Source organism: Oncorhynchus tshawytscha, linkage group LG06 (genome assembly GCF_018296145.1).
Source record: "Oncorhynchus tshawytscha isolate Ot180627B linkage group LG06, Otsh_v2.0, whole genome shotgun sequence".
Taxonomy (NCBI): Eukaryota; Metazoa; Chordata; class Actinopteri; order Salmoniformes; family Salmonidae; genus Oncorhynchus; species Oncorhynchus tshawytscha.
The window spans coordinates 63,388,872-63,402,221 of NC_056434.1; the positions used below are offsets into that span (position 1 = coordinate 63,388,872).

Genomic DNA, 13,350 nt, shown 5'->3' on the forward strand with positions numbered 1-13,350 from the left:
ATTAAATCAAATCAGCTGAACCAAAGTATTTGACACAGGGGACAAAATATATGCTTTGAACGAAAGAGATGTCTGTACAAAAACCCTCTTTCCACTAAATGTCTCTGAACATCTTTGATTGATCTGCCATTGCTTTCTTTGGTGGCTACTGTCAGTAGATTAGCTACATCATACCTGGCTTCCTCGTGTTCCTTCTGGGACAGGAACGATCTCTGTCTCTGGATCCTCTTTGGTGGGGGGTTGTGGGTCTTGACCTCACCACTTTCAACAACACTACACAGAGACTCTGTGGCGTATGGAGCATTTATCGGTACCTGTACCAAAAAAATACATTAATTTCTATAGAAAGCTGGTCTTTTCTTCATACAACCGAAACTGTGAACTTACAGTAAGTTAAGGATGGATGATAGGTCTATCAGTGACACAGATTGACTACTACTATCCTGGCACATTGCTGAAGAGGTCAGATATGAGATATACAGCTATGGGTTGCTTTCTTTTTTCTTTGAGGATCTGAGGGTCCATGCCAAATCTTTTCACCCTCATGAGGTGGAAGAGACGTCATGTCCTCTTCACGACTATGGTGGTATGTGTGGACCATGATTTTTTAATTTTTTAATTTAACCTTTATTTAACTAGACAAGTCAGTTAAGAACAATTCTTATTTTACAATGATGGCCTGACAATTCCTTAGTGATATGGTCACCAAGGAACTTGAAGCTCTAGACCTGCTCCACTACAGCCCTGTCGATGTGGATGGGGGCGTGCTCAGCTCTCTGTTTCCTGTAGTCCATGATCAGTTCCTTTGTCTGTGACGTTGAGGTTGTTGTCCTGGCACCACACTGCCAGGTCTCTGACCTCCTCCCTGTAGGTCGTCTCATCGTTGTCGGTGATCAGCCCTACCACCATCGTGTCGTCTGCAAACTTAATGATGGCGTTGGAGTTGTGTGCGGCCACGCAGTCTAGTCTGCTGCTTTGTATCTGACTGTGTGCGTGTGCGCTAGCATTCTGTGGAAGGGTTATGTTTACCAGCTGTGGTGCAGCCTCGCTGGGGACATCTGACTGCAGGATGACTGACTCGGCACACTGGAGGCACAGTGATCCATCGTTAGCTAGGCCTGTCGCTGCCCCTGACCTGGACAGCCTCAACTGAGTGTCTGCGCAGCCTGACGCTATCTTTTTCAACGTCTGCTCACCCAGAATGAAAACAAGGACTCCAGTCAGTCAGTCTCTCTCTTTCTACTCTAACTTCTCTCAGACAGTTTCCTTATAACAAGAACAGAACTGAAAACATTTTTATAATTCAAATGTTCTCCCTTTCCAATGACTGGGAAAGCCTTTCCTCGGGCTGGTGTTATGCTGCCCTCCTCTGGTCATTGGAAAGGGAGAACATTTGAATCAGAAAAATGCTTTCAGTTCTGTGAGTGAACAAATAGTGTATTCCAAAAATAGAATGGGAGTGAAAGCAGACATACAGAACAGACATACCTCTTCTCTTCTATGTCTCTCACGCCTTTCCTGCTTGTGCTCTAAGATTTTCCTCTCCTGCATGACCCTAGCATGAGTACGCCATTCCTTGAGGAGCTCTTGGTCTCTAAGGGAAAAGAAAGGCAGGACCATATAAAGCACTGTGAGGAATTCATTACCCTATAAACACTGATCTAAGTTTGGTTTTATTTTGTTTAGGTCAGGATTGGGGTGGGATAAGCTCATCTTAGACCTTGCTGGATTTCTTTACCTACCCCTTATTGGCATTGGCCTTTGCAGACACATAATATTGATCCCTCCCTTTCTGGGACTTCATCAAATGCCAATTTGACACAATACACCCCTGCTTTCTGAAACTGCAAGTAGAGACAATTCTCTCTCACCCCTGGTATAACATAGTTAGCAACTAAATACTGTATGTAATTCATGTGATTCAAAAGGCCATGACATTGCTTACTGTAGCATTCATCAATTGTTGATCTCTCAAGGGCTTGACTCTCTTAAGTAGGGAGTCAGAGGTATAGCTAACTGATGTGAGATAATCTGTTGGGTTCTATAAAAATCCAACACTATTAACTTACTTACTTCCTCCTTTGTTCAAGAATGGCTTGTTTTTCTTTAAGCTCTTTCATTGCAGCCAGTCTTCTCTCCTCTGACCTCTTCCAGTACTGCATGTCAAAGGGAGGGAGCTCTGGAAATATATTTCCCCTGGTAATCTCTTTCTTTCTGACAAAGAAATCGAAATAAAATGTTTTATTTTTTTTTTGCTCTCAGAAGGACCGTGTCCCTACAGAGCCTGGGAGATTTTATCGCTAGGCCTCCTCCTCAGAGACTGTCATAAAAATATTCTTAAACTGTCCATGCAGTATTTTCCATCTCAATAGCCTATTCGTCTACAGTGGCTCCCTCTCTTTTCACCTTTCCTTCACAGCATTTAGTTCCTCAGAGAAAGCATCCACCATATTGCTTTCACCTATCATTGCTAGCCTCGTAAACCATACTGTCCACTGTCCTGAGTATAGTGGCACGTCTGGTTGAAGAGTTTGGCAGTTCAAATAAGGAGAGAACACCATAGACTACTGAGTTTCCCCTAGATCTGCAGTTACCAGATGCCTGTCATTTCTCCCAAAACTTTACCAGAGGTTGAACCTTTTTGACTTGACCTTTTAATGACGGGCAGAGGGTATGTCTTGTGGCCTCTATCACCCTCTGCTGCTCTAGGGAGGCGTGAAATAGGGAGGGCATAGCCCAACTCAGCTCTGTCCATTTGGCTCATCTTCTGCCTCAGCTCTCTGAACCTCTGCAGTTCATCTTCATCCACCACCTCTTCACAAAGGTCCAAACTGGACTTTACAAGCTCTGTCAACTGTAGCTTCTCCACTGGGGGCATGTCTGCAACCAAAACATCAACAAGAACTTTCCATGAAAATGATTACGGTAGCAAAATAATACATCTGTCACTTCCTATATAAACAATTGTCCTCTTCTGGATCTTTGGCATCGATGCTGAAATAAAAGTTTTAGTGAATACTAGATGTAAAGTTGAAGCTGTAATGAGCCCAAAGTAAGCATGTCCCCTCATTCACGAAATAACATGATGAAATCTGGTGTGACATGATCTGAATGCCGGCATATTGCCCTTGCAGTGACAACATAATATCCATCAAGATTAAATTACCTTTCCAGAGAGACAGTGAGCCTTGATCCTCTTTTTTAATTACATGAATATATAAAGATATAATAGGGCACCTTTGTTCTAGGTGTAAGCTTTCTGCTGAGGGGTGCCTTGGCTGGTTACCAATAGGCACTACTAGACAGTGGTTGATGACAAAGCGCCTCTGTTAGAAGCCCACTGGTTATCGATCATTTTAATCGGGCTAAAAATATTACTGGCTAGAGCTGCACAAAAAGTCTGCCTGCTGCATGCACCGTCTCCAAGGGAACAGAAGTCACACCACTGAAGTGGAACAAGGGCAAGGAGCTATTTTGGTGGCCAGCCTTTCTTTCTTATACAATCGAACAGATGGCGGTGGGCGTGTTCAGAAGGGCGGACACCACACAAACACCTTGCCGTCACATTGTTCAACTTCATCAGGTGACATTACAGTTATCATTCACCTGGAAGAGAGTTCCGCACACTAACCGGTCGTTCGGCCATGGCACTCCGTAGGTACTGTAGAATGCATTGGAGGCCCTGCCCCACAACCTCTTGAGGTGGAAACGTGATGGGGCAATGCCTCAAACTCAGGGCCTTGAGAGTAATCACGTTACCTGAGAAGTACAAACACATATGTCAGAAAAAGTAATGCAGTTCACAGCTGGAGTTGGGTCACTGAAGAATAAGCTGGGGAAAAAAACAACATGTCCCAACATGTTTCACTCTTCCAATAAAGGAAATTAAGTCCAAGCATCCTGAAGGACATGCAGCCTATCCCAAAATACTGTCAAAGTCACTGAATACTGTTGATCAAATGCAATGACGTTCTTGTGTAAAGGATAAAGGAAACAAGGTGACAGAATTCAACTCACCCAATTCCAGTGGAAGCTCTGTGATAGGATTCCCTTCTAGCAGCAACGTTTTTAGACATCTGCATCAACCAATTAATACATGAATCCATTAAAATCCACAGCACATCTACAAATATTTTGGTTGAAAAGCCCATACAAACTAGCCTAAAATACCTGTGTAGGCCAATTTTTGCAGGAAGGGCTGTGATTTGGTTATTTCTGAGATCTAACCACACCAAGTTTGACAAACTGGTAAACAGCGTATCCGGAAGCCTGGATATTTCATTACCTTCAAGATACAAATTCTTAAAACAACAGGAAGATACAGTTAGAGAGGATACAGTTAGTTCTGAATAACAAAGCATATTCTTGAAAATAATAGCGTTGGAATAATCTGCTTGGCCTACCTTTAAAGTAGTGTTCTTCAAAATGCAATCCACAACATATTTGAAGTTTCTTCTGCTGAAATATTGGGTGTCAGATGTGACATACTCAGTGATCTGTATAGGTCCAACACACTCTGGTAGAATGTGTGGGGTATGTGATTTCACAGCATTATCACCACAATCAAGGCTTAAATGAAGGTCAGTAATTTCCTTTTCTAAGGAAGACATTGCTGCTGTGCTGTTATCTCATTTGGTCAGTTAGTAAGCAGTTGTATCCTTCAGTCCATCATCAAAGTGCCATCTTGAAATTGTCAACGCCCATGATGGCTAGAGGGAGAAACAGGAAAATATGTCAGACATGAAACTCATCTTCCAGTTAAATACAGTGACAGTGAAATTAATGTCCTGGCCCTTTGGGAGAAATTAATCATTAAACGTGTAAAAACTCTCGACTAGATATTGATGTAACGTTAACAAGCATAGATCACATCCGTGAGACACCCCATTGTTGGATACAACTAAAATTGAACGCATGATACTGAAATGTGAACAACTGTTAGCTATAGCTATGTTAGCTACTTTGTCCACATGGAATATTTCTGACATGCAACATTTTAAACGTAGGCTAACGTTAGTTAGCTTACGCGTTTAGCGTTACCATAACTGTTAGCTCGCTAACGCGTTAGATATGCAAACCCAAAACATTTGGTGAAGATATTGTACAACGCGTCATTCATCATCCTAAACCAAGCAATCACTCAAATGTATAAGAACGTATAAATTATAGGATTATCAACAAGCTGAAGTAAATACATTCAACTTTTGTAGAGGCATTAGCTAGGTAGTTTATTTACCTAGCTAGCTAGTAGTTAGCCAACTAGTCGTGTGATCAGCTATTACCATGGTAACCGTGGTGGCAGGACAACATCAAATACAGGGCGTGTCAATAATCAAACAGTGCGTACATTTGGCACGTGACGCAATTAACAAGTCTCTTCAGCATCATTGGCCTAGAGAGGGGCCGTTTTTGTTGACTTTTAGGTTGACAGACAAACCAAAAGTAAAAAATAAAAAAACACTCGTTTTTAAATGAGGAAAGGAACGAAAATCTAAGTATTTATAGTATTATTATAATGTCCCATTAAGTATCATCCACGCCATGCCTAACTAGCATCAGTTTCCTAAATTAACCATAACTCAACCATTTACTGCGTAGATATGTTGTGTCTTGTGATGTTGTCTGACCTGATATGATATCTTGTGAATATGTTCTCTGCATGCAATGCCTGTTTGTAGCCTACTTTTTTTGCAAAGCAAAATCATTTTCTGCATTTTTTTTTTTTTTTTTTTTTACAGAAATCTAGACATATCCCATTCACACTGTATGGCATGAAGAAGCATGAAGTGGAATCTCACATCTGTTAATGATGTAGCCTATTCTAAGGTCAGGGAAGTAAAGTGTTAACCCCATTTTCAATGATCTCTGGCGCCACCCTTTTCCTAATTAGATTCGCATTTTCGCAATGACCGTATCCAGTTAGAGAATATACAGCAGCACTTCCTATAATATTGAAAAATGTTCTTAAGGTCTAGCCGCTAGAACAAGAGCTGCAGAGAGGCTGGGTTCTTCACATGCATGACAGTGAGACTCAAACGTCGACTAGAGAACTGTCACACACGGCTCCGCGAACATAAGTCAGTTGAGGACGGGAAGAGAAAAATAGGAAAGCCGATTGTTTTTCTTTTTAAAACTGTATTGAGGCTCACTATCCGATCTAATCTATCGTCTTTGTTGTTTTAGTGAGGCAAAGTCGCAGTGCGTAAATGAGATAAAAAAAAAAAACATTTTTTTTTTAGAAACAATAACAGAGGGAGCGATGCATTTGTTCAACGTGTCCAACACACAGCTGTAGTTTTTTTTTTTTTTTAACGAGCGAGGAATGCTATCTGAGCTCGCGCATCAATGTTTCACTGGGGCAAGTGGAAGAAGAGGATGGGCGCGAATAGTTCTTCTAAGAGACCGGTCTACGATGAAAAGGAAGATGGTAAGAAAACACAAAGCATTGCTTGCTATTCGTTTGAGTTCATGGTGAACTACAGTGCAACGTTGTAGCGCCACTCAAATTGCACGTGAGTCAAAGTTAGTGTAGCCTTCTGAAGGCTACATTCATTGGATCAAGCAAGTCCATCCCTGTGTTGCCTACTGCTTGTACAATAGGTGACGATGGGCATTCTAAGCTAAACTCGTTCCACCGCGAGAATTTTGGAGGAAATATTTCTCAAATTATATCCTCCTCAGGTAAGGTCTTTCTTGCAGCCTAGATATGAAAGGAGAGGTCGGGGGTGTGGTGTTAAACTTTAGATTGGACACTGAAACAAAGTGTAGGGCATACATAGTCTAGGAACTAACATCATATTAAACACCTGTCTTTGCCAAACTATGCCAATGTAATGTTTGTTCTTTATGACAAGAAAACTGTTCCAGAAAGATGACACTGAAATATTGGTTGCAATCTATTTATTAGATCAATCAAGTCATTATCATTACTTATGGGGATTACATACAATGCAGAAGTCTCATTGTTTTCTTGTTATTCTTCAGCCTTTCCAGAAGAAACATTTTCCCTATCATTCTCTGTAAAAAAAATAAGTGTTGGCTGAATGCAAAGAAATATAAGCATGTGAAGTTGTTGTTTTTTAGTAATTTAGCAGACACTTATCCAGCGTGAGTGCATTTTTTCATACTTTTTTTTTTAATACTGATCCCTCATGGGAATTGAACCCACAACCCTGGCATTGCACATGCCATGCTACACCAACTGAACTACACAGGACTGAATAATAACAATAATTGAAGAATTAAGACAAGAACAGTGGCACGCATGAAAGTAAGGCTAATTTATGGCTGTTAGTGTAAAGGAGAGTAAGCCCATTGGCGCTTAACCAAATATACCTTGCTTTGAATCATCAATACCCCTTAATGAGCTAAAATAATAATGTTGCCAATGAGATTTCTAAAATGACAGAAGCGCCTACTAAATGAGGTCCGTTCACTATAGAGTTGAGGTCATATGATAAGGGGGATGGAGATTTTTTTTTTGTGGGGGGGCAATTCTACGGTAACAGAATCACGCTGAGACTCAAATTTGTCACTTTAAAATGTATGCCAAACAGAAACCATTGATTTCAAAGTTAAACAAACTATAAAACCATATGCATGAGGACTACTTTGAACAATTTACACAGAACATTTCACAAAATTCTGAACAAACCATAGATGTCTGTTTCACAAGATTGGACATCACAGTAGAGGTGACAGGTCGCCGGTAGTCTAGCAGTTAAGAGCGTTGGGACAGTAACCTAAAGGTAATATGTTGATGTGCCTTAAAGCAAAGCACTTAATTGCTCCTGTAAGTTGTTTTGGATAAGAGTGCCTGGTAGGCGAAGAGCACATCAAACTAGAGTACTGAACTCGACTATTCTTCACTGTGCTGTCCAAACTTGTAAAAAAACAACAACACAGATGTCTATGATTAATTCAGATGTGATCTGGTCACCAATCATTGACGTCTACAGTACGTTTGGGCCAAATCAAGGCTGGTCCCACCCGGAGTAAAAATCTATATATGTGTGTGTGTGTGTGTGTGTGTGTTGAAATCAAAAAACCATGCCTGTGGACGTTGAAATCAAGGACATGGTGGACTGACCAAATTTCAACTGCTTTTCAATGTCCATGGACGTTTGGTGCAGGTCGGTGCTCAGTGGGTGTGGATGCTAGTTACAGTAAATGGAAAGAGAGGTAACATTAACTGGAGAGAGGTTGTCCAGATTGTTTTCACACTCATTTGACCACCAGATGACAGAAAGAAAACAGTTATGAGCTGACCATAACAGTATGCCAGTGGAAGGGAGGACAGTAGCAGGTGACCGAACTGTGGTTTGTGACTACTATGATTTCCCATTGTAGCCAATTCAATTGCAGTAATCCCATTACAGACTTTTCGGTCTTTCTGTTACCGATTTGGTAACAGAATTTGGAGTTTGATCACTTAAGTTACAAACAAAAATGTATATCAATAAAAACTTAACTAATCGGTTGGTTTACCTTTTACTTTTTACTTTTGTGAACTTTTATTATCCTCCCTCATGAGGGATATATGGGTTGTTGGTAACAGAATTTTACGGCACAAGGAAATATTTCTTTAACTTAATTTAATTCAAGTAATTTCTCAAACGGAATATACATGTTGATATTATTTTACAGGGGTCTTTACTTCAACATTATTGTGTTTTGAAGTATTTCTAATACCTTTTTTAAGACTTTTTCTGCTAGATGTTTTCTAAGATCAATTTGCATCTGTTTGACCAGAAATTAATGCCATTACTTATGCCTATGCCCTTTCTTCTCCAAAATATGGACTCTTCGCTTTCATTTGACACCCAATTTGCTCCCATGAACACGTTGCTGCTCATGGGTCCTTTCCATGGAAATGCCCTTTAGCTACAAGGGTTACCCATTTAGAAGCTACATTTTGTCCATAACGTTAAAATGGTACTTTTGAATGAATCAACAGACGTCAGTGAAAGTTATGTAAAAGTAATGGAAAGTGTAATGGGAAGCAATGAACCGTGCAATCTGTTGTTTTTGTCAGTGTTCTTTTTCATATGGAGCTATGTACAGTTTGTCAAATTCAAAGTTACAGAGGAGGCTCTGTTTCCAGAGGAAAGAGCGAAGCAGTTATAAGTTGTTTTTTCTTCCCCCCTTTACTTTTGATTAATGGAGGGGCCTTGAGGCTCAAGGCTGGCATGGAAAAAATGGGGAGGAAACAACATATATTCTCAATTTTCAAATCTTATATTATTTCTATGGGCCGGGGTGATTGCTTCGCATTCTATAACGTACTGTTTATTTCTGAATCACAAGTTACATGAATACCTAATTACTTCAGTTACAACCCCGCCTCCACTCCACCTCACCCAGAATGAGCATGCTGTGTATGTTCATCACCTTCCCCATTATCATTATGCGTAGATGCACATACATTAGGTGAATGTTATGCCGTGGTGCAAGGGGGCGGTTGATAGAATTCCTTTCACATCGTGAACATTTGAGGGCATTAATTCAAGACTGTGTTTGCAGAGAGAGCGAGAGAGACTTTGTCAGTCCCAGTTTAGCCTCACTTGGAAGTGTTTTTTCCATTTTATTTTCAGGACATCCAGTGTTACAAGTACAACACAAAATGATTTGACGTATACAGCTGCATTCGTGAGTTGTATTGACCAATGTCCGCCAAGCAAAAACCTAATAATAAGAATGCTGTAAGTACAGAAATTGTTAGCTCAGTGGGACATGAATATCCTACTTGTCAGTGACAACTGTTTGGAATTTGTGACAGCAACTTTGTATGTAATCTTATTACAGCATTATAGACACTATGTCCTGGGATTTCCCATGATCTTCTATGTAGAATCTCTTACCTTCTAACGACACTTGTGTCGTTCTAGCTCTGCCCGCGTCAATCACACAGACTAATGGTGCAGATGAAATGGACTAATCCGATGGGTCCACAACCCAGCAGTCTGTAGCTCAAACACTCCATGTTAAAAAGGGGTTAGAAGTCCAAAACGTGCCAGCGTCACGGTGGGGCTGTAGGAGTTTTAATGCGTTATCCATCGCCGTATCTGATCTCTACACATTAAAACGGTAGTGATGACATGCCATTCAGTCAATTGTATGGAAGTTGCTGAGTTGGTGTCATGTCAAGAGCATCCACTAAGTGTTGTATTTGTTTTCTACTTGGGTCTCTAAGAAACAGTATCTCTTGGCTTATTGGAAAACTGGAAAACTGCACATGGCCTACATCAGGCAGTAATATTAGTGTTCCTTGCCAACAAAGGTCTCGACCATAATCAAGTATTCAGATTGATGTCCAAGAGAAGCTGCCGGAGGGCTATTTTAGTAGATTTTTTTTGATTTATAGCGAGGAAATAAGAGTGAGCCTATCGGATTGAATGGGGCACTCCTTGCATGGCTGTTATGCATTGCATTATTTCTCTGAACTACTTGGAGCTAGTGTCGTATAAACTAGTGTCTTATAAACAGACCATCATATGGCTGGATCCCACTGCAACACTCAAAGCCTTTCTTTACAAAGGTCATGCAAACAGTAGCTGGATGAAAGTGTTGAAGCATGAGCAAAGGTAAGTCCCAAGAGAAAGAAGCACTTTGCTTTGACAAAGCCTCACCTTACCACTGCAGTAATTCACTGTGTGTGTAATGAGCTCTATTGTAGTAGTGTGTGTGCAAGTTTGTGACTCGGGTATGTGCGTTCCATGAGCATGAGGCTTTGAAGAACAAAACAGCGGGGCAGACATGGAGAAAGTCCCAGTTTTCTTTCATCTTCAGCATTACTCTCAATTTCTTACTCTTTCTCTCCATCTATTAAACAGAGCGGTAGCCCTGTGCCTGCAGCTTTTAGCCTCTTACTAGTACTGACTAATGGCTGATATGGTGTTCATACTGTAGTATCTGATTCGTGGTGGGAAAGGAATACCTCACCAACTTCACAAGTTGGACATACTGTTCTGTAATAGGATGGCAATAACATCCCAAACAACCCTTGGACTTTGGGTGACTGTTTAGAACTATCCCCTTTTGTGTAGTAGTAGGCTACACTCTTAACAAAAAATATACAACCTAAAAGGGTTCTTCAGCTGTCCTCAGAAGAACCCTTTGAATAAACCCTTTTGGTTCCAGGCAAAACCCTTTTGGTTCCAAGTAGACCTGTTTTGGGTTCTATGTAGAACCCTTTTTAAGGGTTCTACACGGAACCCAAAGCGGTTATACTTGGAACCAAAAAAGGGTTTTTACCTGGGGTAAAAAATGTTATTCTATGGGGACAACTGAAGAACCCTTTTTTGTAGAAATGATGTTAAAATTATATATCTCTGTACTTACAGAAGATGCCACTTTCTAAATGTATTCAATATTTACAATTCCCTAACCTTGTACTCGCTTCTGGTGATAAACAGGAGACGGTGTTCATAACAAAACTATAGTTTCAGACTAAAGGTGTCTTCAAAGAGATCAGCTCAGCTGGGTGCTGAGATAAAAACAGAAAGGAGAAAGGTCGCTCTGTGTGTGTGTGTGTGTGAGCGGGGGGGTTTATGGTGCGCGTGAGTGATGCACGGTTGACTCATAACCTGCAGTCCCTGTGGTTATATCTGCGGGATGTGCTGATTTTTAGGGTCATGACATATTGTGTGGGTGGGTGGCAGGAGGAAGGGTTGAATAAAGAGAAATCAATGCATTAACATTCCATAAATGTATCATTATTGAGCAATTCATATTTATAGGCTATATTAAGGTTTTCTTTAATTATTTTTGCATGGCGTTAGTGCGTAGCCTAAACCTAAATATTAGGGCATAACAGTAGCGTGCTAAAAAACAATTCCCTAAACACACCAATTGCCAGATACTTTTGTGAACAGAAAAAGTTAACGTCGATTCACTGAGGCAAAAAGGACAATGTTGGAGTTATTGAATAAAAGTGAAAAGTTGCGAAGTGGAGAGTTGAAAATAAATGGACTGGCCAGAGCAGTAGTTTAATGTTTGGTAAAGATTTGGTGAAGTTGTAAAAGAAGGATGATAGCAGTGCTGGTGTTGTGCCAAAAGCTCTCCCCTGCCAGAATCCCCCCCCTTCGCGTGAATGCGCATACACTCAATTCTTCATTGCTGCGACTTGCTTGCTAGTTGATATTTCTGACCATGTTAGGCTGCGTTTCATTGAATTATGTCGGTTTGATTGTGGGGGAGGCACTAATGTCTGCAGTTTTTGGTTTGGCTATTTGTTTCAAGTGTATTAGTCCATAAATGAATATCTTTGCCAAAATTCGTCATCTCGCCCATGTCTTATTCGACTAGTAGTTCTGAAATGTTTATTTCTTGCCTACATTAATTATTAATTTTGGTTGCCTATCCTGATGTGAAGTTTGTTTTATAGAAAGTATAGCATGCCTGGCACACTTCTGAATAATGTTGGTAGCTCATGTTGACCAGTAGTGTGTGCCACAGAAAGTATTTGACTCTAACCACAAAATGAAGGACATTTGTAGGGGGGGCAGTTCGGAAAGTCTATTTCTTTTGCCAGATGAAATTTCCCCCCCTTCTAATTTTATTAATTTTATGGCTGGAGTCAAATGCTTTCTGTGGCACACTATTGGTCAACATGAGCTACCAAAATGATTATGAAGTGTGCCGGGCCTTGCAGTCCTAAAATAGAAGGTGGGGTGGGATATTTCGGCAGGCAAGAAAATAGCCTTGCTGAACCCCCCCAATAATCATTATTGTGGTTGATGGGTGGGGGAAGTTGATGGTGGAGGTACTGGGGATGCTCTATTGAGGGTGAAGGGACCTATTGGGGAGGAGATTCTTCATGTAGGCACATTCGGCCATAGTTTTGTTTATTATATTTTTATACATTTTTCTATTATAACAATTTACTGTGATTTATGGACTTTATTTTTTGCCCATGAGTTCAATTTTATTATTACTACTGTACCTATATAATTTAAACCAGAAAAAGTGTGCATTTTTAAACACATTTTTTGAGAAAAGCAGTAAGATGGAAAAGCACGATGGGATGGTTCGGTGAGCGAGTTTATTACCAAGTGCATCGGTGATGTACCCAAGGCCACAATTAAAACCTTCCCCAACCAGAAACCGTGGATTGATGGCAGCATTCGTGCAAAACTGAAAGCGCAAACCACTGCTTTTAATCAGGGCAAGGCGACCGGAAACATGGCCGAATACAAACCGTGTAGCTATTCCCTCCAAGGCAATCAAACAAGCTAAGCGTCAGTATAGAGACAAAGTAGAGTTGCAGTTCAATGGCTCAGACACGAGAGGTATGTGGCAGGGTCTACAGTCAATCACGGACTACAAAAAGAGAACCAGCCCCGTCGCGGA

The 13,350-nt window shown here is 40.7% G+C and overlaps 2 protein-coding genes across 2 annotated transcripts in view; one reads left to right on the forward strand and one right to left on the reverse strand.

The window, feature by feature from the left end:
- Positions 1–1,488: 1,488 nt before the first annotated feature.
- Positions 1,489–5,295, reverse strand: LOC112252851 (leucine-rich repeat-containing protein 27). Its single transcript, XM_024424523.2, has 8 exons — positions 5,237–5,295; positions 4,404–4,709; positions 4,171–4,301; positions 4,018–4,076; positions 3,607–3,759; positions 2,652–2,880; positions 2,070–2,214; positions 1,489–1,594 (listed from the first exon to the last, which is right to left on the reverse strand). Exons 2-7 carry the CDS (start codon positions 4,608–4,610, stop codon positions 2,070–2,072), a joined length of 924 nt encoding a protein of 307 aa, XP_024280291.1. The 5' UTR covers positions 4,611–4,709; positions 5,237–5,295; the 3' UTR covers positions 1,489–1,594.
- Positions 5,296–5,787: 492 nt separating this feature from the next.
- The window catches only part of LOC112252852 (serine/threonine-protein kinase 32C), a 153,317-nt gene continuing 145,754 nt past the window's right edge, over positions 5,788–13,350 (forward strand). The window contains exon 1 of the mRNA XM_024424524.2: positions 5,788–6,427. Coding sequence (XP_024280292.1) covers positions 6,346–6,427 — 82 coding nt within the window. The 5' untranslated portion in view covers positions 5,788–6,345. The remainder of the gene's footprint in view (positions 6,428–13,350) is intronic.

What these genes read in the sequence shown, in the direction of transcription:
- LOC112252851 (XM_024424523.2), bottom strand. Translation starts at nt 4,610, where the DNA reads ATGTCTTCCTTAGAAAAGGAAATTACTGACCTTCATTTAAGCCTTGAT. An exon ending in TGAAGAACACTACTTTAAAG is followed by an intron (nt 4,302 to 4,403) that starts GTAGGCCAAGCA and finishes TGTTGTTTTAAG; the next exon opens with AATTTGTATCTTGAAGGTAA. An exon ending in CCTCTGCCCGTCATTAAAAG is followed by an intron (nt 2,215 to 2,651) that starts GTCAAGTCAAAA and finishes TTTCTTTGTCAG; the next exon opens with AAAGAAAGAGATTACCAGGG.